A 22,521-nucleotide genomic window follows, 5' to 3' on the forward strand; every position below is an offset into this window, starting at 1 on the left:
TGGTCTTGCTGGTTGATGATCTCCGGTGGACAAAGGTGAGAGCTGTTTCCTAGTTCTGCTGGATCTCTCAGCGGCCTTTGACACCATCGACCATAACATCCTTCTGGACCGTCTTGAGGGGCTGGGAGCTGGGGGCACTGTCATACAGTGGTTCCGCTCCTTCCTCCTGGGCCGTGTCCAGAAAGTGGTGGGGGGGGATGAGTGTTCAGACCCCTGGGCTCTCACTTGTGGGGTGCCTCAGGGTTCCGTCCTCTCCCCCATGCTTTTTAATATCTATATGAAGCCGCTGGGAGAGATCATCAGGGGGTTTGGGCTGGGTGTTCATCAGTATGCAGATGACACCCAGCTCTACCTCTCCTTTAAATCAGAACCAGTGAAGGCAGTGAAGGTCCTGTGTGAGTGCCTGGAGGCGGTTGGAGGATGGATGGCGGCTAACAGATTGAGGTTGAATCCTGACAAGACAGAAGTACTGTTTCTGGGGGACAGGAGGCGGGCAGGTGTGGGGGATTCCCTCTTCTTGAATGGGGTAACTGTGCCCCTGAAGGACCAGGTGCGCAGCCTGGGAGTCATTTTGGACTCACAGCTGTCCATGGAGGCGCAGGTTAACTCTGTGTCCAGGGCAGCTGTCTACCAGCTCCATCTGGTACGCAGGCTAAGACCCTACCTGCCCGTGAACTGTCTCGCCAGAGTGGTGCATGCTCTAGTTATCTCACGCTTGGACTACTGCAATGCGCTCTATGTGGGGCTACCTTTGAAGGTGACCCGGAAACTGCAATTAATCCAGAATGTGGCAGCTAGACTGGTGACTGGGAGTGGCCGCCGGGACCACATAACCCCGGTTCTGAGAGATCTGCATTGGCTCCCAGTACGTTTCCGAGCACGATTCAAAGTGTTGGTGTTGACCTTTAAAGCCCTAAACGGCCTCGGTCCAGTATACCTGAAGGAGCGTCTCCACCCCCATCGTTCAGCCCGGACACTGAGATCCAGCGCCGAGGGCCTTCTGGCGGTTCCCTCATTGCGAAAAGAGGGCCTTCTTGGTAGTGGCACCCGCCCTGTGGAACGCCCTCCCGCCAGATGTCAAAGAAAAAAACAATTACCTGACATTCAGAAGACATCTTAAGGCAGCCCTGTTCAGGGAAGTTTTTAATATGTAATGCTGTACTGTTTTTAACACTTGATTGGGAGCCACCCAGAGTGGCTGGGGAAACTCAGCCAGATGGGCAGGGTATAAATAATAAATTATTATTATTATTATTATCACCACTGCTACTTCTATCTGAAATTCAATAAGTCTAGCTCTTCTTCTCTGGGATGAATTTTGTTTGGCCCAGTCATGGCATCCCCTCCATCTCCAATGTCAGTCGTCTCTTTGGTCAACCCAAGACTGACAGGAGCAAAAACAAAAACAGAAAACGTGAAGCTACTTATCTTTCCTAACAATTCTGAAGCTGACATTGAAGATGGCCTGGGCAGTTGAGACCATCCCAATCGTGGTAGAAAAAGGAATAATCTGAGGAAGATTGTTCAAAGAAAAAACTGTAAGTTACTCTTTATTGTGGGGGTGTTAGGTTCCCAGGTGTTATAGGGGGCGCAGTTGAGCTCTGTGAAAATATATGACGTTGGTCACATAGAGGTATTTTTTGAATTTCCAGGCAGATATGACGATCCCACAGGGAGCCTTACCAAGAGAGGCCATGATCCCACGATTCTCCTCCATGACGTCCTTATGCAGAGCTCTCTGCTCAGGATCCAGCAACGCCCACTCTTCGTCCGTGAAACAAACAGCGACATCTTCAAAGCACACTGGACCCTAAAAGAAAAAGGGAAATGTCCTCCTCTGAGACAGCAGAAATATGATCTGCTCCACAATGCTCTGTTGTTTCCTTCCTCTTAATTCCTTCCTGTTAATTGCAGTGTTGTTTCAATAGGATTGCTTTGCTGCACATTTTAATTAGGGGTGCTTATTTTATTCTGTGTTTTAATTATGGGTATTTGTCTTTGTGCAAATAGGTGGTACTCCACTTTGTGTTTCTGCCTACCCAAACATTCTAGTTTCCTCAATGGACGGATTCACTTTCTCCTCTCCTCGTGAGCTGTTCTGGGAAGGTTCCCTCCCAATGCCCTACAGCCAAATTCAAGGGGTTCAGGGGGGCATGGAGAGGGGGAAGGGGAGGAATGGGGGGCAGGCCCCATTTTTGATCTGATGGGGCTGGTTAGGTGAATCCAGACCACTATTTGTTCTCGTTTGTCCACTGCTTAGAAAACAATTTTAGCATTCAGTGATTAATTAAAATAAGCCTATTTTCGTCTCCTGGCTCTGAGACAAGCAGGGAGGGTGGCTTCTGGCAAAAGGAGAGGGAGCCACCGGTGGCTCCTCCTTCTTCTGACTCACCTCAGCCTCTCGACCTTCCTCTCCCACTTGCCTCCTTCCTCTTCTGCCTCTGATTCTGCACTGCATTCTGCCAGAGTCTCCCAGCTCACTAAGCCCTGTTACCCCTTCAGCTTCTGACACCTCCTCTTCCCAGGCTTCTCCGTCTTCCCCCTCTGACCGCTCATCCTTCCTCCACCTCCACTCCTTCGGCTCTGAGCCGTCTTCCTTTCCTGGTTTCCCAGCTGTTTCCTCCCACCACTCCTCTGTGCCCAACCAGTCCATGACATTGCTCCATCCCTCGGCCTCTGTCCCCACAAGGCAGCTTCCCCTGACCTGATCTGGTTCCACAGCCGCTGCTTCCCTTCTGCCCCCATGAAAAGGCGGATCAGGAGGTCTTGCTGGCATCCTTCTGCCACCTGCAAGAGAAAAAAGGTAAGCTGGACGCCAGGAGTGCCTGCTTCTCTCACAGGTGAAACAGGGCATCTCTAACTACAGGTGGGCCTTTGAGAAAACCTTACCTGCTGAGAGCATTTGGACGTTTGTGGCCATTTCATATGTTTGTTGTGCAGAAATACATCTCCCCTCTTCTGGACCCTTGTTCCCAACTGTCTCCCCCCAAAACAAGATGAAAAGAACCCTCAGATGAGTTGGAAAACCAACAGAATGAGACCAAACGGAGAAAACCCACCTTCCTCCTTACCCAGCTGCCTCTCTCTGGTGTCCAACGGAGGCCTCTCTGCCTCACAGGAATCCAGGTCCATTTCTGCAAAGAGATCCATTCCCTGAGAATGAAACAAGGATTCAAAACATAGAATGGGGAGAAATACTAGAAAGAGAATGACAAAGACTTGAAGGGTGTTAGATCTCATTCCATGGACGCCTTCTCAGAAAAAGGATGGGCCATCAGCAGACTATTATGGGATGTTCTCTGTCCTGTTTGGACACCCTGGGGAGTATCCAGAGGAAAGTCTCTCTCACCTGCTTTCTCTCCTCTGCCTGACTCAGGAGGAAACCTTCGGCCAGGGCCACTGCCTGGGAACTGGTCTCCGCTCCACATTCCCTCAGCCAGCTCTCCATCTCCAGTGGAAGGACAGCCAGGAACTGCTCCAAGATCACCAGGTCCAGCATCTCAGCTTTCGTGTGCCTTTCTGGCTTCAGCCACTGATGGTCAAGGTGGTAGAGTCGGCTGCAAACCTCTCGGGGTCCTTTGGTCTCCTGGCAGCAGAACTGCCTCAACTGCTGGCTCTGCACCTCTGAGCGGAGGGTGTCCACCTCACCCAGGATCTTCTGCACAGAGTTTTCCCAGAACCCCCGACTGCTCCCAGTTTGGCTGGCATGGCCTCTTCCTGCTTCAGGGCCAGCCGAGTCTTGCTCATCCATCTGTGTTCTCAGGAAGCCTCTGAGAGATCGGAAGGAACCTTTTCGTCTTCTGCCAAGTTCTGTCCGTCTAAATGAGAAGCTCTAGCAAATCCAACAAAGCAAATACATTGTTCTGTTACAGAATCTGTAGGACAGGGGGGGAAATGGGCTGGACTTCACCGCATCTCAGACCATGAGCTATCTTTTTGAAAAGAAAAGGAGGAAGAGGAGAAGAAATAAGTCTCTAGCCTTCTAGCAATGCAAAATGTGGAGGCAACTGAAGGGATTTCTGTGAGATTAATCAACCTGGTTTCTGCTGCCTCCCAGTCAATTCATGAAGTCAGAAGTGACTGACAAGGGAGTCATTTGTATCTCATGATAAATGGATGTTTGGCTCTAGTGGGGTCCTCACCTGGGGGTCCTCAGGAGTTGCTCCCCACCCCACCCCCACTCCCCTGCTTCTGTCTCTTTTTCTTGCACTTGGACTCTCTGCTGCTCTCAAGACAGACTCCTGGGGTGGGGTCCCTTTTTCTTTGCTCTGAGGGCCAGGTATGTATCTGGAAAACCCCAGAGAGCAAAGTGGACGGGGCCAAATACGTCTCACTTGAAATTCAGGCGGGCAATTTATTATTATTATTCTGTTAGCCAGCTTAACACACACACAGCCATTGATGCCAAGGTCCCTGGAGGCTCAGTGAGTAGCAGCGCGCATTCCCGGCTGGTTTTCCAGCTACAATCCCTTTGGGAGAGAGAGGCTGTGGTCCTGGGATGCCCTGCTCTGGGTGCGAGGGGATTGCTGCAGTGGCCTCCGTGGGGAGCTGCCCTTTGAGACGACTGGGAAACTGGTCCCCAATGCAGCAGCCAGACTCTGGGCTGGGATCCCTCTCTTTATCCCTGGCCTCTCTTTCCCAACTTTCCTCCCTCCCTCCCCATTGGTTTTTTTTTGGGGGGGGGCTAGTCCACCTCCTTGTCCAGCTTTGGAAAACGATTTGCAGATGTTTCCTCCGTTGTGCAATGAGGCTGAGCGAATTCACACAGATTTAAAGTCCTAGGGACTCCTTTGTTTAAAAAAGGGAGATTTTTTCTGAAGGGGGGGGCGGAGGGCCAGATGAGTTTGGGATCCTCTGATCTGCAGGAAGGAGAGCGTGGCAGACCTGCCCCTCCCTGGCAGGACCCTCACCTCCCTGACTTGGGTCCCCCCCCCCGCAGGAGCAGATCAGGCCCCCCAGGCACCCTCCCCTGCTGCAGCCCTGGGACCCCCCCTCTCCCCACTGCACCCTCTGGGGGGAGAGAGAGGAGACTCACCAGATCCCAGGAGGGGGCAGCGCGGCAGCCCTTGCAGGAGAGACACCAAAGCAAGGAAAGGACTGGGGAGGGAGGGGCCTTGGCTCTGGAGGACCAGCCCCCCTTGCTTCCTGGCCTCTCTAGGAAGGCAGCTCACTTCCCTTTAACCCTTGCCAAACCGAGTCTTCCCTCGCTCAGCCCTCTCTCGCTTGGCAGATCCTCAGATTCTTATTATTTTTTATGGATTTAGGGGGGCAGCTGCCCCCCCGGCTACGCCAATGCCCAGATATCCTTTTGGGGGTGAGGCTCTTGGCTGGACTCTGAGCATCTCCCTCCCTTGGCCAGAAACCAGAGGAAGAGCCTAGAGGGAAAAGGGCTTTGCAGGAGGCAAGGAAGCTCCTCCTAGAATTCAGGAGTGGAGAGATAGGAGGGGATCCCAGGGTCATCTAGTCCAACCCGAAGCAAGAGGGGGCCGGGTCTAGTTCCCTAAACAGGCAGCCCTGTTTAATAGGTTATTGTATTTTAGTGTTTGATTGGAAGCCGCCCAGAGTGGATGGGGAAACCCAGCCAGATGGGCGGGATATAAATAATAAATTATTATCATTATTATTATTATTATTATTATTATTATTATTATTATTATTATTACAACCCCCAGCAATGCAGGAATCTCAGCTAAAGCATCCATGGCAGATCGCCCTCCGATCTCTGCTTAGAAACCTCCAAGGAAGGAGAGTCCACCACCTCCCAAGTGAGATCTTTCCTCTGCCCAACTGCTCTTAGGTGTCCCTCAAGGCAGCGGGTCCTGAGTTCTAGCCCTGCTGAAACCATCGCACTGGCTGCCAAGGAGGAACCAAGCAAAGTTCAACATAAATAAATCCTATTCTCATCATAAATGAGTAATACCTTCTTATGTATGCTTTTTATGCTTTTTTCTGCCATTTCCCTTTGCAGAAATGCTTAATTGCGAATTCAATGGACTGAAAATGGATGGTTATTGTTATTATGTTTAGGGAAGCTTTAATATTTGATGGACAATTGTATTTTAATATTTTGTTGGAAGCTGAGCTGTACCTGCTGGAGGTGATTCAAAACCATCCTGGTGAGTGATGGGTGATGTGGGAGACCCCCATGGGGAAGTGGGGGAGGGAGTGGCTTTGGGGAAGGGGTTGTCCGTCTGCCGGAGAAGAGGACCCTACTGACCTAGGTTCACGTATCCTGTTTGAAAGTGGAATCATCTTACGGACTTTCTGTGGACATCTGGGTCAGGAATGCTGTTCCTGGAATGGACAAACACACAAGACGTAACCGGCTGTGCATTCACATAAACAATAATCTTCTATCTATTCTTATCACAATATCAAAGGTTTTTTAAAAAAATAATTTTTTATTAATTTTCCAACAAAATTATACAATTTTATCCAAATTTTGACAAATTAAATCTTTTCTGGACTTCCTTCAGTTGCTCTGGTAATCATCCATAGTTATTCTTTAGTACGCATTCCCTTCGTTATATTGCCATTTGTCTTCCCTCCCCCTTCTATTTCTTTTTGACAATACATCTTAACTTTTACAGTGCTTCTTGAGACCCCACTAGCGTTGTTTGCACATCACACACGTTTTTCAGATACTCTACAAACTTTTCCCAGTCCAAAGGTTTATCTTGCACATAAACAACACATAAAGTGCAATAATATAGATGGAGTCACAATAAATCAGTTCATTCATAAAGACCAAATGTCTGCTAGTTTCTGTTCCACATATGTTCATAAAGTCCAAACTGGGGACTACTACAAGTTCCACATTGTTGACAAGGATTTCCGGAATAATGCCTTGTTTCGCTCTCATGAGCTTCATCTAAGTAATATAAAGGAATATTGTTATGTACTGAGTTGAATAGGATCCAAATGCAGCAGTCTGATTGGTCCTAGAACAATGCAGCAGTATGATTGGTCTGCAGGAGCCACCCAATCCAGCTCCAGGTGAAAGTGAATCCACAACCTGATTGGCCTACAGGAGAATTCTGGAATTAGCCAATCACGTGCAGCCCATTGTGTAAATAATGTATATAAAGCAGATACTTTGAGGGGACTTTCATTCTTCCTCACCACTATGAGCTGAATAAAGAGCATGAAATCCACTCTCGACTCTTGAGTATATTTCAAATATAATGTCGTAATTCAACATATTTTAACAAATTAAAATTATATAAACAATTGTGCTATAAGAGGACATACAATATATGAAGTATCAAGATAATGGAACTTATAACATAGTGGTTTCTGCAGTGAACAACAACTGTCACAATGTAAGATGATATAGACAGGCGCAGCATTGATTTTAGTTACAAGTGACAGCAATCTGCAGCTACAGATAGGTAGCCGTGTTGGTCTGCCATAGTCAAAACAAAACAAATTTTTTTCTTCCAGTAGCACCTTAAAGACCAACTAAGTTAGTTCTTGGTATGAGCTTTCGTGTGCATGCACACTGTGTATCTGAAGAAGTGTGCATGCACACGAAAGCTCATACCAAGAACTAACTTAGTTGGTCTTTAAGGTGCTACTGGAAGGAAAAATTTTTTTTTGTTTCAATCTGCAGCTGTAAGGTTTTCTTCTTAAAGTGACCCTTTTAAAACAACAAATGTAAAACAAACTTTATCCATACACAGGTTTGTTAATTTGTTAAAATATGTTGAATTACGACATTGCATTCATTTCTGTTAATTAGAATACGTGCAACGGATGAAGTCCAGGAGGGCGAGTTCCATGACTACATATGAACATGGACCACCCATGAAGCCCATTTTTACTTTTGTTTTCTTTTTATATTTTTACTTTTTTTTGTATTTTACCAGATAATAACAGTAGAAATTATATGGAAATGTGATAATAATATTGAAATGAATAAAATGCTTAACTCGCCAAGATTTTTAGTGATTGCAGCTTCCCAAGAAAGGTCTGTATAGTTAAAGCCATGGTCTTCCCAGTAGTGATGTATGGAAGTGAGAGCTGGACCATAAAGAAGGCTGATCGCCGAAGAATTGATGCTTTTGAGTTATGGTGCTGGAGGAGACTCTTGAGAGTCCCATGGACTGCAAGAAGATCAAACGTATCCATTCTGAAGGAAATCAGCCCTGAGTGCTCACTGGAAGGACAGATCCTGAAGCTGAGGCTCCAATACTTCGGCCACCTCATGAGAAGAGAAGACTCCCTGGAAAAGAACCTGATGTTGGGAAAGATGGAGGGCACAAGGAGAAGGGGACGACAGAGGACAAGATGGTTGGACAGTGTTCTCGAAGCTACAAACATGGGTCTGACCAAACTGGGGGAGGCAGTGGAAGACAGGAGTGCCTGGCATGCTCTGGTCCATGGGGTCACGAAGAGTCGGACACGACTAAACGACTAAACAACAACAAGAAAACTCAAGGAGATTCTCCCCTTTTTGGCTTTTACCTCTTACCTTTATAACTTTGTCTTTAAGTCCCAAAAGTTCTGCCCCCTCAAGATATGCAACTGATATTTAATTAGTATGTTGTGTGTTGTGTGATATTATGTAGGAAAGCTAAAATGTGTTTCACAGTATGTTATTTCCACAAAGGGGGGACCCATTTTTGTGTATAATTGTTTTTATGTTCAGTGTATAGTGTCTTATTGCCTACACCCCAGTGGAGGATTCTCATGCATTTTAAGCTTTCTAATAGATCAGGCTATTGCGTAGTCCAGTATTTAGATTAGATCAATTTATGACCACATTTCCTTGTTCCACCTGGCACTCTGCAGTGTGCCAACCTTCTCTACCCATTTTTAAATGGTTTTAAATTCACTTCACCAAGAAGAAGCTTCAGGATCCATTAAACAGCAGATACATGAAAGTGCAGATACATGAAAGAGCTGTTTGAAGAATCGCTGTGTCGTCTGATATGTTCGCCCACAACTTAACACCAAGAATGAATATTGACATCCTGGGCATCAGCGAACTAAAATAGACGGGAATGGGCAAATTCAGTTCAGATGACCATCATATCTACTACTGTGGGCAAGAATCCCGTAAAAGAAATGGAGTGGCCCTCATAGTCAACAAAAGAGTGGCGAAAGCTGTACTGGGATGCAATCTCAAAAATGATAGAATGATCTCAATACGAATCCAAGGCAGACCTTTTAACATCACAGTAATCCAAGTTTATGCACCAACTACTGGTGCTGAAGAAACTGAAATTGACCAATTCTATAAAGACTTACAACACCTTCTAGAAATGACACCAGCGAAGGATGTTCTTCTCATTATAGGGGATTGGAATGCTAAAGTAGGGAATCAAGAGATAAAAGGAACAACTGGCAAGTTTGGCCTTGGAGTTCAAAACGAAGCAGAGAAAAGGCTAATAGAGTTCTGTCAAGAGAACAAGCTGGTCATCACAAACACGCTTTTCCAACAACACAAGAGACGATTCTACACATAGACATCCCCAGATGGGCAGCATCGAAATCAGATTGATTATATTCTCTGCAGCCAAAGATGGAGAAGCTCGATACAGTCAGCAAAAACAAGACCTGGAGCTGACTGTGGCTCAGATCATCAGCTTCTTATAGCAAAATTCAAGCTTAAACTGAAGAAAGTAGGAAAAACCACTGGGCCGGTAAGATACAATCTAAATCAAATCCCTTATGAATACACAGTGGAAGTGAGGAACAGGTTTAAGGATTTAGATTTGGTGGACAGAGTGCCTGAAGAACTATGGATGGAGGCTCGTAACATTATACAGGAGGCAGCAACGAAAACCATCACAATGAAAAGGAAATGCAAGAAAGCAAAGTGGATGTCCAACAAGGCCTTACAAATAGCGGGGGAGAGAAGGCAAGCAAAATGCGAGGGAGATAGTGAAAGATACAGGAAATTGACTGCAGATTTCCAAAAAATAGCAAGGAGAGACAAGAAGGCCTTCTTAAACGAGCAATGCAAAGAAATAGAGGAAAACAATAGAATGGGAAAAACCAGAGATCTGTTCAAGAAAGTTGGAGATATGAAAGGAATATTTCGTACAAAGATTACCATAATAAAGGACAAAAGTGGTAAGGACCTAACAGAAGCAGAAGACATCAAGAAGAGGTGGCAAGAATACACAGAGGAATTATACCAGAAAGATATGGATGTCTCGTACACCCCAGGTAGTGTGGTTGCTGACCTTGAGCCAGACATCCTGGAGAGTGAAGTCAAATGGGCCTTAGAAAGCACTGCAAATAACAGTGGAAGTGGTGATATTCCAGCTGAACTATTTAAAATTTTAAAAGATTGTGCTGATAAGGTGCTACACTCAATACGCCAGCAAATTTGGAAAACTCAGCAGTGGCCAGAGGATTGGAGAAGATCAGTCTACATCCCAATCCCAAAGAAGGACAGTGCCAAAGAATGCTCCAACTACCACACAATCGCACTCATTTCCCACGCTAGCAAGGTTATGCTTAAAATTCTACAAGGCAGGCTCAAGCAGTATGTGGACCGAGAACTCCCAAAAGTGCAAGCTGGATTTCGAAGAGGCAGAGGAACCAGAGACCAAATTGCAAACATGCGCTGGATTATAGAGAAAGCTAGAGAGTTCCAGAAAGACATCTACTTCTGCTTCATTGACTATGCAAAAGCCTTTGACTGTGTCGACCACAGCAAACTATGGTAAGTTCTTAAAGAAATGGGAGTGCATGATCACCTCATCTGCGAAATCTCTGTGTGGGACAAGAAGCTACAGTTAGAACTGGCTATGGAACAACTGATTGGTTCAAAATTGGGAAAGAGTACGGCAAGGCTGTATACTGTCTCCCTGCTTATTTAACTTATATGCAGAATTCATCATGCGAAAGGCTGGGCTGGGTGAATTCCAAACCGGAATTAAGATTGCCAGAAGAAATATCAACAACCTCAGATATGCAGATGACACAACCTTGATGGCAGAAAGTGAGAAGGAATTAAAGAACCTTTTAATGAGGGTGAAAGAGGAGAGTGCAAAATATGGTCTGAAGCTCAATATCAAAAAAACGAAGATCATGGCCACTGGGCCCACCACCTCCTGGCAAATAGAAGGGGAAGAAATGGAGGCAGTGAGAGATTTTACTTTCTTGGGCTCCATGATCACTGCAGATGGTGACAGCAGTCACGAAATTAAAAGACTCCTTCGTCTTGGGAGAAAAGCAATGACAAACCTAGACAGCATCTTAAAAAGTAGAGACATCACCTTGCCAACAAAGGTCCATATAGTTAAAGCTATGGTTTTCCCAGTAGTGATGTACGGAAGTGAGAGCTGGACCATCAAGAAGGCTGATCGCCAAAGAATTGATGCTTTTGAATTCTAGCACTGGAGGAGACTCCTGAGAGTCCCATGGACTGCAAGAAGACCAAACCTCTCCATTCTGAAGGAAATCAGCCCTGAGTGCTCACTGGAAGGACAGATCCTGAAGCTAAGGCTCCAATACTTTGGCCACCTCATGAGAAGAGAAGACTCCCTGGAAAAGACCCTGATGTTGGGAAAGATGGAGGGCACAAGGAGAAGGGGACGACAGAGGACGAGATGGTTGGATAGTGTTCTTGAAGCTACAAACATGAGTCTGACCAAACTGGGGGAGGCAGTGGAAGACAGGAGTGCCTGGCGTGCTCTGGTCCAGGGGGTCACGACGAGTCGGACACGACTAAACGACTAAACAACAACATATGAGAGTGACCTAAAAAATCTTATAACAAATCCCCCCTTTGGGGTATAATATGTCTAAAACATTGTTGCCCCACAAATAATAACATGGCATGTTGTAAATGGATGCCTTTGTGTAAATCTTAAGAGACTTGCATGTCAGGCCTCTTAAGGCTATTTGCAAGTGTAGCAGTGCACATAGCTGGACATAGGATATCACATAAAAAATAACACATGTTGCATTTTGTTACTAAATTACTTGTGGCATTCTAGCACTTTGGGAGAAACATTCTCCATAGTGGTCTCTGCGGGAAGGTCAAATAATGAGTGAAAAAGGCAGTTTGTTTTGTTTCTGCCTTTTTTGTGTGTTCTCAGGTGTCAAAGCTAACATATTACCAAGGATGATGTTTTTATTTCAAAGTATCCCAATACTAGGAGGAGATAAATGTTTTAATAATTGGAAAAGAGATTTGGCTAAATTCGTGTGGTCAGGGGAAAACCCAAGAATAAAACACAAAATAATGATAGATAAGAAGGAGAGAGGAGGATTTGGCCTCCCTGACATGGAGTTATATCATGATGCGGTGGGTCTGACCTGGTTAAAAGAATGGATCAAATTAGATGACTCGGATGTATTGGATTTAGAGGGAGTAGAGACGAGATTTGGATGGCATGCCTATCTAATAGATGAAAAAGTCAAAGTACATAAAGGCTTCCTAGGGCATATAGTCAGAAAGTCTATGTATAAAATATGGGAGAAATATAAAAGATTCCTAGAACCGAAAACTCCTTGGTGGACATCACCAGCAGAAATTGTCGCAGTGAAAAAATTAAATATGAAAGAAAACTGGGCTACCTATAAAATGGTATTAAAGGAAGAATTGGAGAATTGGAATTAAAGGATTATACAGAAATTAAAGCTCATATTAGTGATTGGTTTCAATATATTCAAATTAAGTACAGATTAGCGAAAGACAAAAGTTAGGATTTGAAAAAGAAATATCAAAATTCGATAAATACTTAATACAAGAAAAATCAAAAAATATATCTAAATTGTATAATCTGATCTTAGAGTGGGAAACAAAGGATGAATTGGTTAAAGCATCAATGATCAAATGGGCGCAAGATATTGGGAAAAATATTATGTTTGAACAATGGGAAAATTTGTGGAAGGAAGATATGAAATTCACTATGTGTTATATATTGAAAGAAAATTATCTCAAAATGCAACACAGATGGTATTTAACACCTGAAAGAATAGCAAAAATGAATAAAAATTGCAGCGATGTCTGCTGGCGATGCAACACTGGAAAAGGTACTATGATACATATATGGTGGAATTGTTTAAACATCAAACAATTTTGGGAAACAGTATATAACGAAATGAAAAAAATGTTCAGATATTCATTTAGGAAAACACCAGAAGGTTTTTTATTGGGAATAGTACCAGGAAGCCTAAAGGAAGAAGACAATACCTTATATTTATACGCAACAGTAGCCGCAAGGCTGTTGATTGTGAAAAATTGGAAAAGTGGTACTGTACCAACAAAGATAGAGTGGCTTGCCAAATTATTGGAGTACTACAATATATCCAAAACAATGGGAGAAATTGGAAGGATCTCAAAAGAGAAGGCAGACAGGGACTGGAAGGTGTTTAAAAGATACTTGCAAAACTATATTGAAAAATCAGAACTCCTATTAGAATAAACAAGTTTCGTTTCAAATATTGGAATACTAAATAAGATGGATAACAATGTGTAATAGAAAAAGAAGTATGAAATTAGGTTAAAGGTGTGTGAAAGAAAGTAATAGAAGTGGAAAGAAATTGCAATTGAGTAGATTGGAAGTCTAACACAAAGGGTGAGGGGTGGTGGGTGGTGATGGGAATTATCTGTGGGATTGAGTGTAGGTATGTTGTATGTATGTAGGTATGTTGTATGAAATGTATGTTTATATGTGTATTAATGTTGAATTATTTTAACAATAAAAAAATTAAAAATTAAAAAAGAGAGAGAGAGGAAATCTCACACGATAACTAGACCTTCTGAGGTTAAAGATGAACCACTGTTTACCATTGGAACTGGTTCTCCAAAGAGTCCCGAGAATGAACCAGTAAGCAAAGAGGATCAGTACCTCATACGCAGGTCTGAGAGGGTTACAAAGGGCGTACCACCTAAGAGGTATTCCAAAGAGTTTGCTAACTCAGCTGTTGCATGTGCTACTATTGTTGACAACTCAAGACAGGTTACAGGTGTGTCTAAGTCGGAGACAAAGACACAGCAGGGAGTTGCTAAGCGTAACACTACATTCCCTAGCCAAGGTAATGCAGAAGCACTCATTCCTTGGAAAACAGACAACCAGAGAAGTACATTGGGGAAACCAGTGGCGGGTAGTTCCAAGGATGGAACTGAAACAACAGGGGATTGTTATATGTATAACAACTGTTTGTTTTCTTCTCTGGACCAAGCTTTGTCAGCAGCTAACGAAGAATCATATGGGGGAGGATGTCAGCATATGAGCTCATCGCAGCTGCAGACATCCAGCTTGTTGATATCATGTGATGGAGCTGACTGTGGGAAACAGCGTTCCAGTCAGTTCACAGAGCAGTTCACCGGAATTTGCTCAGAGTGTAATATGAGACCTTCCTTTTGTGATTGTACAGGAAGTCTTACTCACTTGTTTGCCAGTGTTTGAAGAGAGCAGACATGTTTTCTGTAATGCTGAAGAGTCAGAAATAAAACCATGTAAATAGACGTTTCTGACCTATCTCTTTCCCCTGCCGGGGGAGCAGGAAAGAGTGGGTGTGCTCTTCCCACGCTGGGGAGGGTCGCCTATAGAGACCTAGCCTGTGTTTGCTGGGGAATGCAGCCAGGGAGGTCACCGGAGATCAAGACGGGTGCCTGGGAGAGTTGCCAGCTTCTCCCGATAGAGGCTTGATTCCCAACAGCTTCCTTGCCTCCTGCAAAACCCTTTTCCCTGCAAGCTCTTCCTCTGGCTTCCTGGCAACGGAGGGAGATGCTCAGAGTCCAACCAAAAGCCTCACCCCCAAAAGGATATCTGGGCATTGGCGGAGCCAAGGGAGCAGTTGCCCCCCTAAATGCAAATAAAAATAAAAATCTGAGGTTCTGCCAAGCGAGACAGGGCTGAGCTGAAGGGACTCGGCTTTGCAAGGGTTAAAGGGAACCGAGCTGCCTTCCTAGAGAGGACAGGAAGCAAGAGGGGGCTGCAAGGAAGGGGGGGTTGCTTTGGTATCTCTGCTGCGAGGGCTGAATCACTGCCCCCTCCTGGGATCTGGTGAGTCCATAGCTGTCAACTTTCAGATTTGAAAATAAGGGATCAGCAGCCTCGAAAAAAAGGGATCAGCAACCTCACCTATCTAACAATCCGGGATATCAGCAAGAAGCAGCGGGAAACGGCGCTGGAATAAGGGAATTTCCCGCAAAAAAAGGGAAGGTTGACAAAGGGTGAGTCTCCTCTCTCTCCCCCCAGAGGGTGCAGTGGGGAGACGGTGGGGGTCCCAGGGCTGCAGCAGGAGAGGGTGCCTGGGGGGGCCTGATCTGCTCCTGCAGGGGAGGACGCCAAGTCAGGGAGGAGAGGGTCCTGCCATGGAGGGGCCAGATCTGCAACTCTCTCCTTCCTGGAGATCAGAGGATCCCTGACTCCCACGAAATCTCCCTTCTTTAAACAAAGGAGTCCCTAGGACTTTAACTCTGTGTGACATCGCTCAGCGTCATTGCACAACTGAGGAAACATGTGCAAATGGTTTTGCAAAGCTGGAGGAGGAGGTGAACACTAGCCCCCCGGGAAAAAAAAAACCACGGGGAGGAAGGATGGAAAGGTGGGAAAGAAAGGCCAGGAATAGACTTCCGGAGGCGGCGCCAACGGCAATGGCGGTCTCCTTCTGAGTAGGAGGGAGAAGCTCCGCAGAAAGTGGGTCTGTCCGCTACGGCGAAGCGGAGACCCGGCTGAAAATCGCAGGCAGAAGGAGCCTGCGAGCGTGGGACTCGGCGGGCACCATTAGCGCCCCCCGATTCAGCGAGGGAGCCCCGCAAGGGGTTCCGGAGCGTAACGGGAGCGGCGCGGTGCTATGAGTCGACTGCTGCTTCTGCGGGGTGAAGCCGCGTAGCTGTTGCTGGAGAGCGCTGACCTTTTTCCTGTGAAAATTTGGCTGCTAAACGACTATCCGTGAGTAGGTGACTTTAAAAGAACTGGATTTGAAGAGAAAAAATTTGAGAATTTGGCACTGAAGCGGGAAGGTGTAAACAGGAAGTCCGCCTTTCCGCTTTGTGAAAGATCAAAGCAAAGACGTTTCTACACTAGTACTTCAAAGTGGAGACTTAAGAACTTTAAATTCAAGCATTAAAACGAAAGAATTCCCCCCCCCCCCAGATCAGGAGAGGGGGGAAAGAAAGGAAAGTGACTTTATTTCTTCTGGGAAACTTAATAATAATAATAAAAAAGCTGTCTTTTGAAATCCCTGGGAACGGACTGCCAGGTGTATGAGGACTGTTACATTTGGACTTGCACTACCTATGAACATTGTTACATTTAAGATTTAACTCTGCAAGGTGATACATTTGAGAGTCTTCTTTGGATTGGAAACTGTTGCTTGTTTATATTGGAGGGGACATGGAAATTTAGGAAAGTACTTTGTTACTGTGAACTTTATGGCTGCTACAGTGTCCCCCTAGAGGACTATTGAAGAGTGCATTTAGCTGGGGAAATTTTCCATTGCTGACATTGGGGAATTTCCACAGTAAAGCCAGACCGTGGGACTGACCTTGACTGAAAGATAAAAAGGGGATGACTGAACAAAGAGCAACAAGATCCAAGGGCAGAGTGCAACAGTCTAGTACAGTCTCCCAGCAACGTAGAGCATCTGTACCCGGCCTCCCTGTGACTCAGGAGGAAGATTCGGGGCAAACCGAGATAAAAGGAATGGCCTCAGAAGGGGAATTTACATCTGTACTGAATAAAATTTATGAGAAATTGGAAGGCCTAAGTAAACAGGTCTCAGACCAATCAACTAAAATTGAAGGGAATACAGCCAGTATTAATTCAAACACAAAAGCTATTGAAAAATTGCTGGAGGAATCTGCGTCTACTAGAAAAATAGCTGAGGAAGCAAAAGAAAAAGTTGTGGCTGTAGAGGAAGAAATTAAACCTATGCGTAAACAGATTGGGGATCATCAGGCTTTATTGTCTATGATCGAATTGAAAGAAAAACAGACAAACCTGAGGATCAGGGCCGTGCCGGAACTTGAAAAGGACAATTTGAGTGATTATCTTACACAGGAATTTGTGAAATTTTGGAATTTGGAGCTGGAAAAAGATTTTAAGATAGTGAGCGCTTTTAGACTTGGAAGAGGGGGGAGGAAAAACAGGGTGAGAGACTGTTTGGTGACCCTCCGTTCGAAGGAAGAGAGGGATAAAATATTGAGTGCACACTTTCAGAAGACCTTAGAGATCAACGATTCCAGAGTTGAGATTTTTAAGGATATACCGAAATATCTTTTGGACTTGAGAACCAATTACGGAGACTTGGTGGCCCTACTGAGAAGAAACTGCATAGCCTTTAGATGGGAATTCCCCCAGGGACTGTCTTTTACCTTTAAAGGGAAAAAGTTTAGAATCAGATCAGTGGAAGACAAGGAAAGATTTTTGAGAGATTTCGAAGAAGACTTACAAAAAGAAGCGACAGAAGTGCCAAGAGACCAGAGACCAGGAGTTTTAGACATAGCACCACCACCTTTGGGACCTGACAAATCAAAAAGAAAGATACCACCGCAAGAACTGGACGAGCTTTTGGGAGCAGTTGGAGGAAACTAAAATAAACACATCATGTCTCTGCAATTATTAAGTTGGAATATTCACGGTTTTAATTCCCCGGAGAAGAGGAGGAAAGTATTTCATATATTGAAAAAGGAACAATTGGACTTAATTTGTTTACAGGAAACCCATGTGGTAAGGCTCCATAGAAAAGTCCTTATTAATAAAAGATTGGGCCAAGAATTTATCTCATTGGACAAAGTCAAAAAGAGAGGAGTTGTTATTTATGCTAAAGAAAGCCTATCACCGAAATTTGTTTTTAAAGATGAACAAGGAAGGTTTGTTGCAATCGAGATTCAATCACAAGGTGAAAAATATTTGATCGTAGGAGTGTATGCACCAAACGAGGGGAAGTCTGAATTTTTTAAGAAATTGCATGAGACATTGTTGGACTATTTGGACTATAACATCATTATGATGGGAGACATGAACGGGGTGGTATCTACAAACATGGACAAGTCGCAGAGACAGGTGGTAACTAAAGATGGCAGATTACCAAAAACCTTTTTTGAATTGGCTGACAATATGGATTTGATTGACATTTGGAGAACTAAGAACCCCCTGGGAAGAGAGGGAAGCCAATATGACCTGGACAAGAATTGACCAAATATGGATAACTAGAGGACTGGCACCTAAGACACGAAAAGTGGAAATTTGCCCAAAAACTTGCTCCGACCATAATGCAGTGAAGATGGAGATGAAACTAACGCCAATCGGTTCCTACAGATGGAGGATGAATGACACCCTGTTCAGAGACCAGGAGGTGATTAAGAAGGCCCAAAAAACTTTGAGAGATTACTTTGAGATAAATTTGAATACTACGGTTGAAAAAAGGACAATCTGGGACGCAGGCAAAGCGGTTATGAGAGGGTTTTTGATCCAACAGAATGTAATAAAGAAGAGAACCCAAAATGAGAAAAAAGATAAAATTTTGGAAAAAATAAAAGAAGGAGAGAAGAAATTAAGAGCAAAACCAAAATCGCAAGAGATTCTGAGAGAAATTAAGTTATATCAAGTACAGTATATGAAAATGATAAATCAGGAGGTGGAATGGAAAATTAAGCAGATGAGACAAAAGTCATTTGAATCGGCCAACAAATGTGGGAAACTGCTAGCATGGCAGATGAAGAAAAGACAGAAATTAAATACTATTACAAATTTGGAGGTAAATGGAAAGATCATACAGAATCCATTGGAAATTAGAAACTGCTTCCAGAGATATTTTAAACAACTATATACAAAGGGCCACAGAAAGAGGCTGAGCTAGACCAATTCCTGAGGAAAAATGGACTACAAAAAATCTCTCAAGAAAAAAAGACAATGTTGAGTGATAAAATTACAGAACAGGAAGTGGAGGGTGCCATTCAGAATATGCAGTTGGGCAAATCTCCAGGACCAGATGGTTTAACCTCCAAATATTATAGGGTTTTGAAAGATTGGTTAATTCAGCCACTAAAGGAGGTCTGCAATGAGATCTTAGAGGGGAAAAAGGCACCGGAGTCGTGGCAGGAAGCCTATATTACACTTATACCGAAAACTGAGTCTGAAAAGACGCAACTTAAGAACTACCGCCCCATATCCCTGCTTAATGTGGATTACAAAATATTTGCTGACATTTTGGCTAATAGGTTAAAAAAAGTATTATTGGAAGAGATCCATAAGGACCAAGCTGGCTTTCTCCCGGGTAGACACTTGTCGGACAATACGAGGAATATAATTAACATTTTGGAGAAGCTGCAAGTGAACATAAATACCAAAGCAGTTTTAATTTTCATAGATGCGGAGAAAGCCTTTGACAATATTTCTTGGTGTTTTATGAAGAAAAATCTTCAGGGGATGGGGGTGGGCCAAGGGTTTGAGAATGGTATAAGTGCAATTTACTCAGAACAAAAGGCTAAACTAATTGTTAACAATGTGGTGACAGAGGAATTTAAGATAGAGAAAGGTACACGACAAGGCTGCCCAATTTCCCCATTGCTCTTTATTTCAGTCCTGGAGGTATTATTGAACATGATTAGAAGGGACCGTTTGATTAAAGGTATTCAGGTCGGAGCCAAGCAATACAAATTGAAAGCATTTGCAGATGACCTAGTTTTAACATTACAGGAGCCAGAATCTAGTTCGAAAAGGGTTTTGGAATTGATTCAAGAATTTGGTCAGGTGGCTGGTTTTAAATTGAACAAGTCAAAAACCAAAGTTCTTGAGAAAAACTTAACACCGATTGAGAAAGAAAGGTTTCAGAAGGAGACAGGCCTAACAATAGTAAAGAAAGTTAAATATTTGGGGGTTAACATGACTGCTAAGAACTTAAACTTATTTAAAGACAACTATGAGAAATGTTGGTTAGAAGTGAAGAAAGATTTAGAGATATGGTCAAACCTGAAGCTTTCCTTGTTGGGCAGAATTGCGGCTATTAAGATGAATGTATTGCCAAAGATGTTATTTTTGTTTCAATCTTTGCAAATTTTGGACAAGATGGACTGTTTCAAGAAGTGGCAGAGAGATATATCTAGATTTGTCTGGCAGGGCAAGAAGCCTAGAATAAAATTTAAAATACTAACTGATGCTAAAGAAAGAGGCGGATTTGCCCTGCCAGACCTGAAACTTTATTATGAATCGGCCGCATTTTGTTGGCTGAAAGAATGGCTGCTTCTTGAGAACACAGACATTCTGGATTTAGAAGGTTTCAATAACGTTTTTGGGTGGCATGCATATTTGTGGTACGACAAGGTTAAAGCTCATAAAGCATTCAAAAACCATATTGTCAGGAAAGCATTGTTTAATGTTTGGCTAAGATATAAAGACTTACTGGAGAATAAAACCCCAAGGTGGTTGTCACCAATGGAAGCAAAGGCACTGAAAAAGTCCAATATGGAGGCCAAATGGCCGAAATATTGGGAAATATTGGAACAAGAAGGAGATAAATTGAAATTGCAGAGTTTTGAGAAATTAAAAGATAAGGTGCGAGATTGGCTGCATTATTTTCAAATAAGAGAGGCCTATAATTTGGACAAAAAAATAGGTTTCCAGGTGGAAAAATCAAAATTGGAAACTGAATTGTTAGAACCCAAAACTAAAACACTTTCAAGAATGTATAACTTGCTGCTAAAATGGAACACGCAGGATGAAACAGTTAAATCTGCCATGATTAAATGGGCACAAGATGTTGGTCATAACATTATGTTTGCTGACTGGGAACAGTTGTGGACCACAGGTATGAAATTTACGGCATGTAATGCCCTAAGAGAGAATATTATGAAAATGATATACAGGTGGTACATGACACCAGTCAAGCTTGCAAAAATCTATCATTTGCCCGATAATAAATGTTGGAAGTGTAAAGAAAATGAAGGAACATTTTTTCACCTTTGGTGGACGTGCCCAAAGATTAAGGCTTTCTGGGAGATGATCTATAATGAAATGAAAAAAATATTTAAATATACATTCCTTAAGAAGCCAGAGGCCTTTCTCTTGGGCATGGTCGGCCAATTGGTGCCAAAGAAGGACAGAACTTTCTTTATGTATGCAACAACAGCAGCAAGAATTCTCATCGCAAAGTATTGGAAGACACAAGAGCTACCCACCCTGGAAGAGTGGCAGATGAAGCTGATGGACTATATGGAATTGGCGGAAATGACTGGCAGAATCCGAGACCTGGGAGAAGAGTTGGAGGAAGAAGACTGGAAGAAATTTAAAGATTATCTTCGGAAATACTGTAAAATTAATGAATGTTAAAATTATGCTTGGATTGGTAATAAGTGGTAACTAGTGACAAAAGTTAATAAGATTATGTAAAAAATGTATGGATAAATGGTTGAAAATATTGAGGTATAATATGTTATGACATAAAGTTAAGATATTTGAAAAAGGGTAAGAATTTGCTGATTTAAGTATGTAAATGGGAACACAAAAGGGGGGAGGTGTGAGGAGGTCAAGGATACAAGCATATGACTTTGAGGATTTAGAGAAAAATGGATTTGTTTTATCTTTTTAACCTCTCTTTTTTTTTTTTTCCTTAATTAGCTGTGTTTGGTGTATTTTGTGTGTTTTCTTTTTTTTGTATTGTCTATGTTTATCTGAGGTTTCTTTTTTTTATTCTGTAAATTTTTACTTTTTTCTTTTGTAAAACTTTAATAAAAAATTATCTAAAAAAAAAAAAAAAAAAAAGGCCAGGAATAAAGAGAGGGATCCCAGCCCAGAGTCTGGCTGCTGCATTGGGGACCAGTTTCCCAGTGTCTCCCAGGGCAGCTCCCCACGGAGGCCACTGCAGCAATCCCCTCGCACCCAGAGCAGGGCATCCCAGGACCACATCCTCTCTGTCCCAAAGGGATTGTTGATGGAAAACCAGCCGGAAATGGGCGCTGCTACTCACTGAGCCTCCAGGGACCTTGGCATCAATGGCTGTGTGTGTGAATAATATGGATGATGATGATAAATTACCCACCTAAATTTCAAGTGAGACGTATTTGGCCCCGTCCACTTGGCTCTCTGGGGTTTTCCAGATACATACCTGGCCCTCAGAGCAAAGAAAAAGGGACCCCACCCCAGGAGTCTGTCTGGAGAGCGACAGAGAGTCCAAGTGCAAGAAAAGGATACAGAAGCAGTGGAGTGGGGGTGGGGTGAGGGTGGGGGTGAGGGTGGGGGTGAGGAGCAACTCCTGAGGACCGTCGAGTGAGGACCCTCACTAGAGCCAAGCATCCATTTTCCACAAGATACAAATGACTCCCTTGTCAGTCACTTCTGACTTCAGGCATTGACTAGAAGGCAGCAGAAACCAGGTTGATTAATCTCACAGAAATCCCTTCAGTTGCCTCCACATTCTGCATTGCTTGAAGGCTAGAGACTTATTTCTTCCTCCCACTCTTTCTTTTCAAAAAGATAGCTCATGGTCTGGGATGCGGGGCAGTCCAGCCCTGGTTCCCAGCAAGACTCATCCATGCTTGTTCAGGGAACCATTTCCCCCCCATCCTACAAATTCTATAACAGAACAATGTATTTGCTTTGTAGG

General features: G+C 43.8%; 3 protein-coding genes across 3 annotated transcripts in view; 1 reads left to right on the forward strand and 2 right to left on the reverse strand.

The window, feature by feature from the left end:
- LOC310760732 (uncharacterized protein) overlaps nt 1-3,153 on the reverse strand; it is a 67,323-nt gene extending 64,170 nt beyond the window's left edge. Inside the window, exons 1-3 of the mRNA XM_083609814.1 lie at nt 3,072-3,153; nt 2,705-2,787; nt 1,684-1,810 (exon numbers count right to left, since the gene is read on the reverse strand). Of these exons, the coding sequence (XP_083465940.1) occupies nt 1,684-1,810; nt 2,705-2,745 (168 nt within the window). The 5' untranslated portion in view covers nt 2,746-2,787; nt 3,072-3,153. The remainder of the gene's footprint in view (nt 1-1,683; nt 1,811-2,704; nt 2,788-3,071) is intronic.
- The window catches only part of LOC310760701 (uncharacterized protein), a 174,342-nt gene that overhangs the window by 120,812 nt on the left and 31,009 nt on the right, over nt 1-22,521 (reverse strand). The window contains exon 2 of the mRNA XM_083609699.1: nt 3,350-3,932. Coding sequence (XP_083465825.1) covers nt 3,350-3,751 — 402 coding nt within the window. The 5' untranslated portion in view covers nt 3,752-3,932. The remainder of the gene's footprint in view (nt 1-3,349; nt 3,933-22,521) is intronic.
- The window catches only part of LOC310760729 (zinc finger protein with KRAB and SCAN domains 3-like), a 97,432-nt gene that overhangs the window by 32,408 nt on the left and 42,503 nt on the right, over nt 1-22,521 (forward strand). The gene's annotated exons all lie outside the window — the stretch shown is intronic.

Source organism: Podarcis filfolensis (assembly GCF_964270895.1).
Source record: "Podarcis filfolensis genome assembly, chromosome: 4".
Classification (NCBI taxonomy): domain Eukaryota; kingdom Metazoa; phylum Chordata; class Lepidosauria; order Squamata; family Lacertidae; genus Podarcis; species Podarcis filfolensis.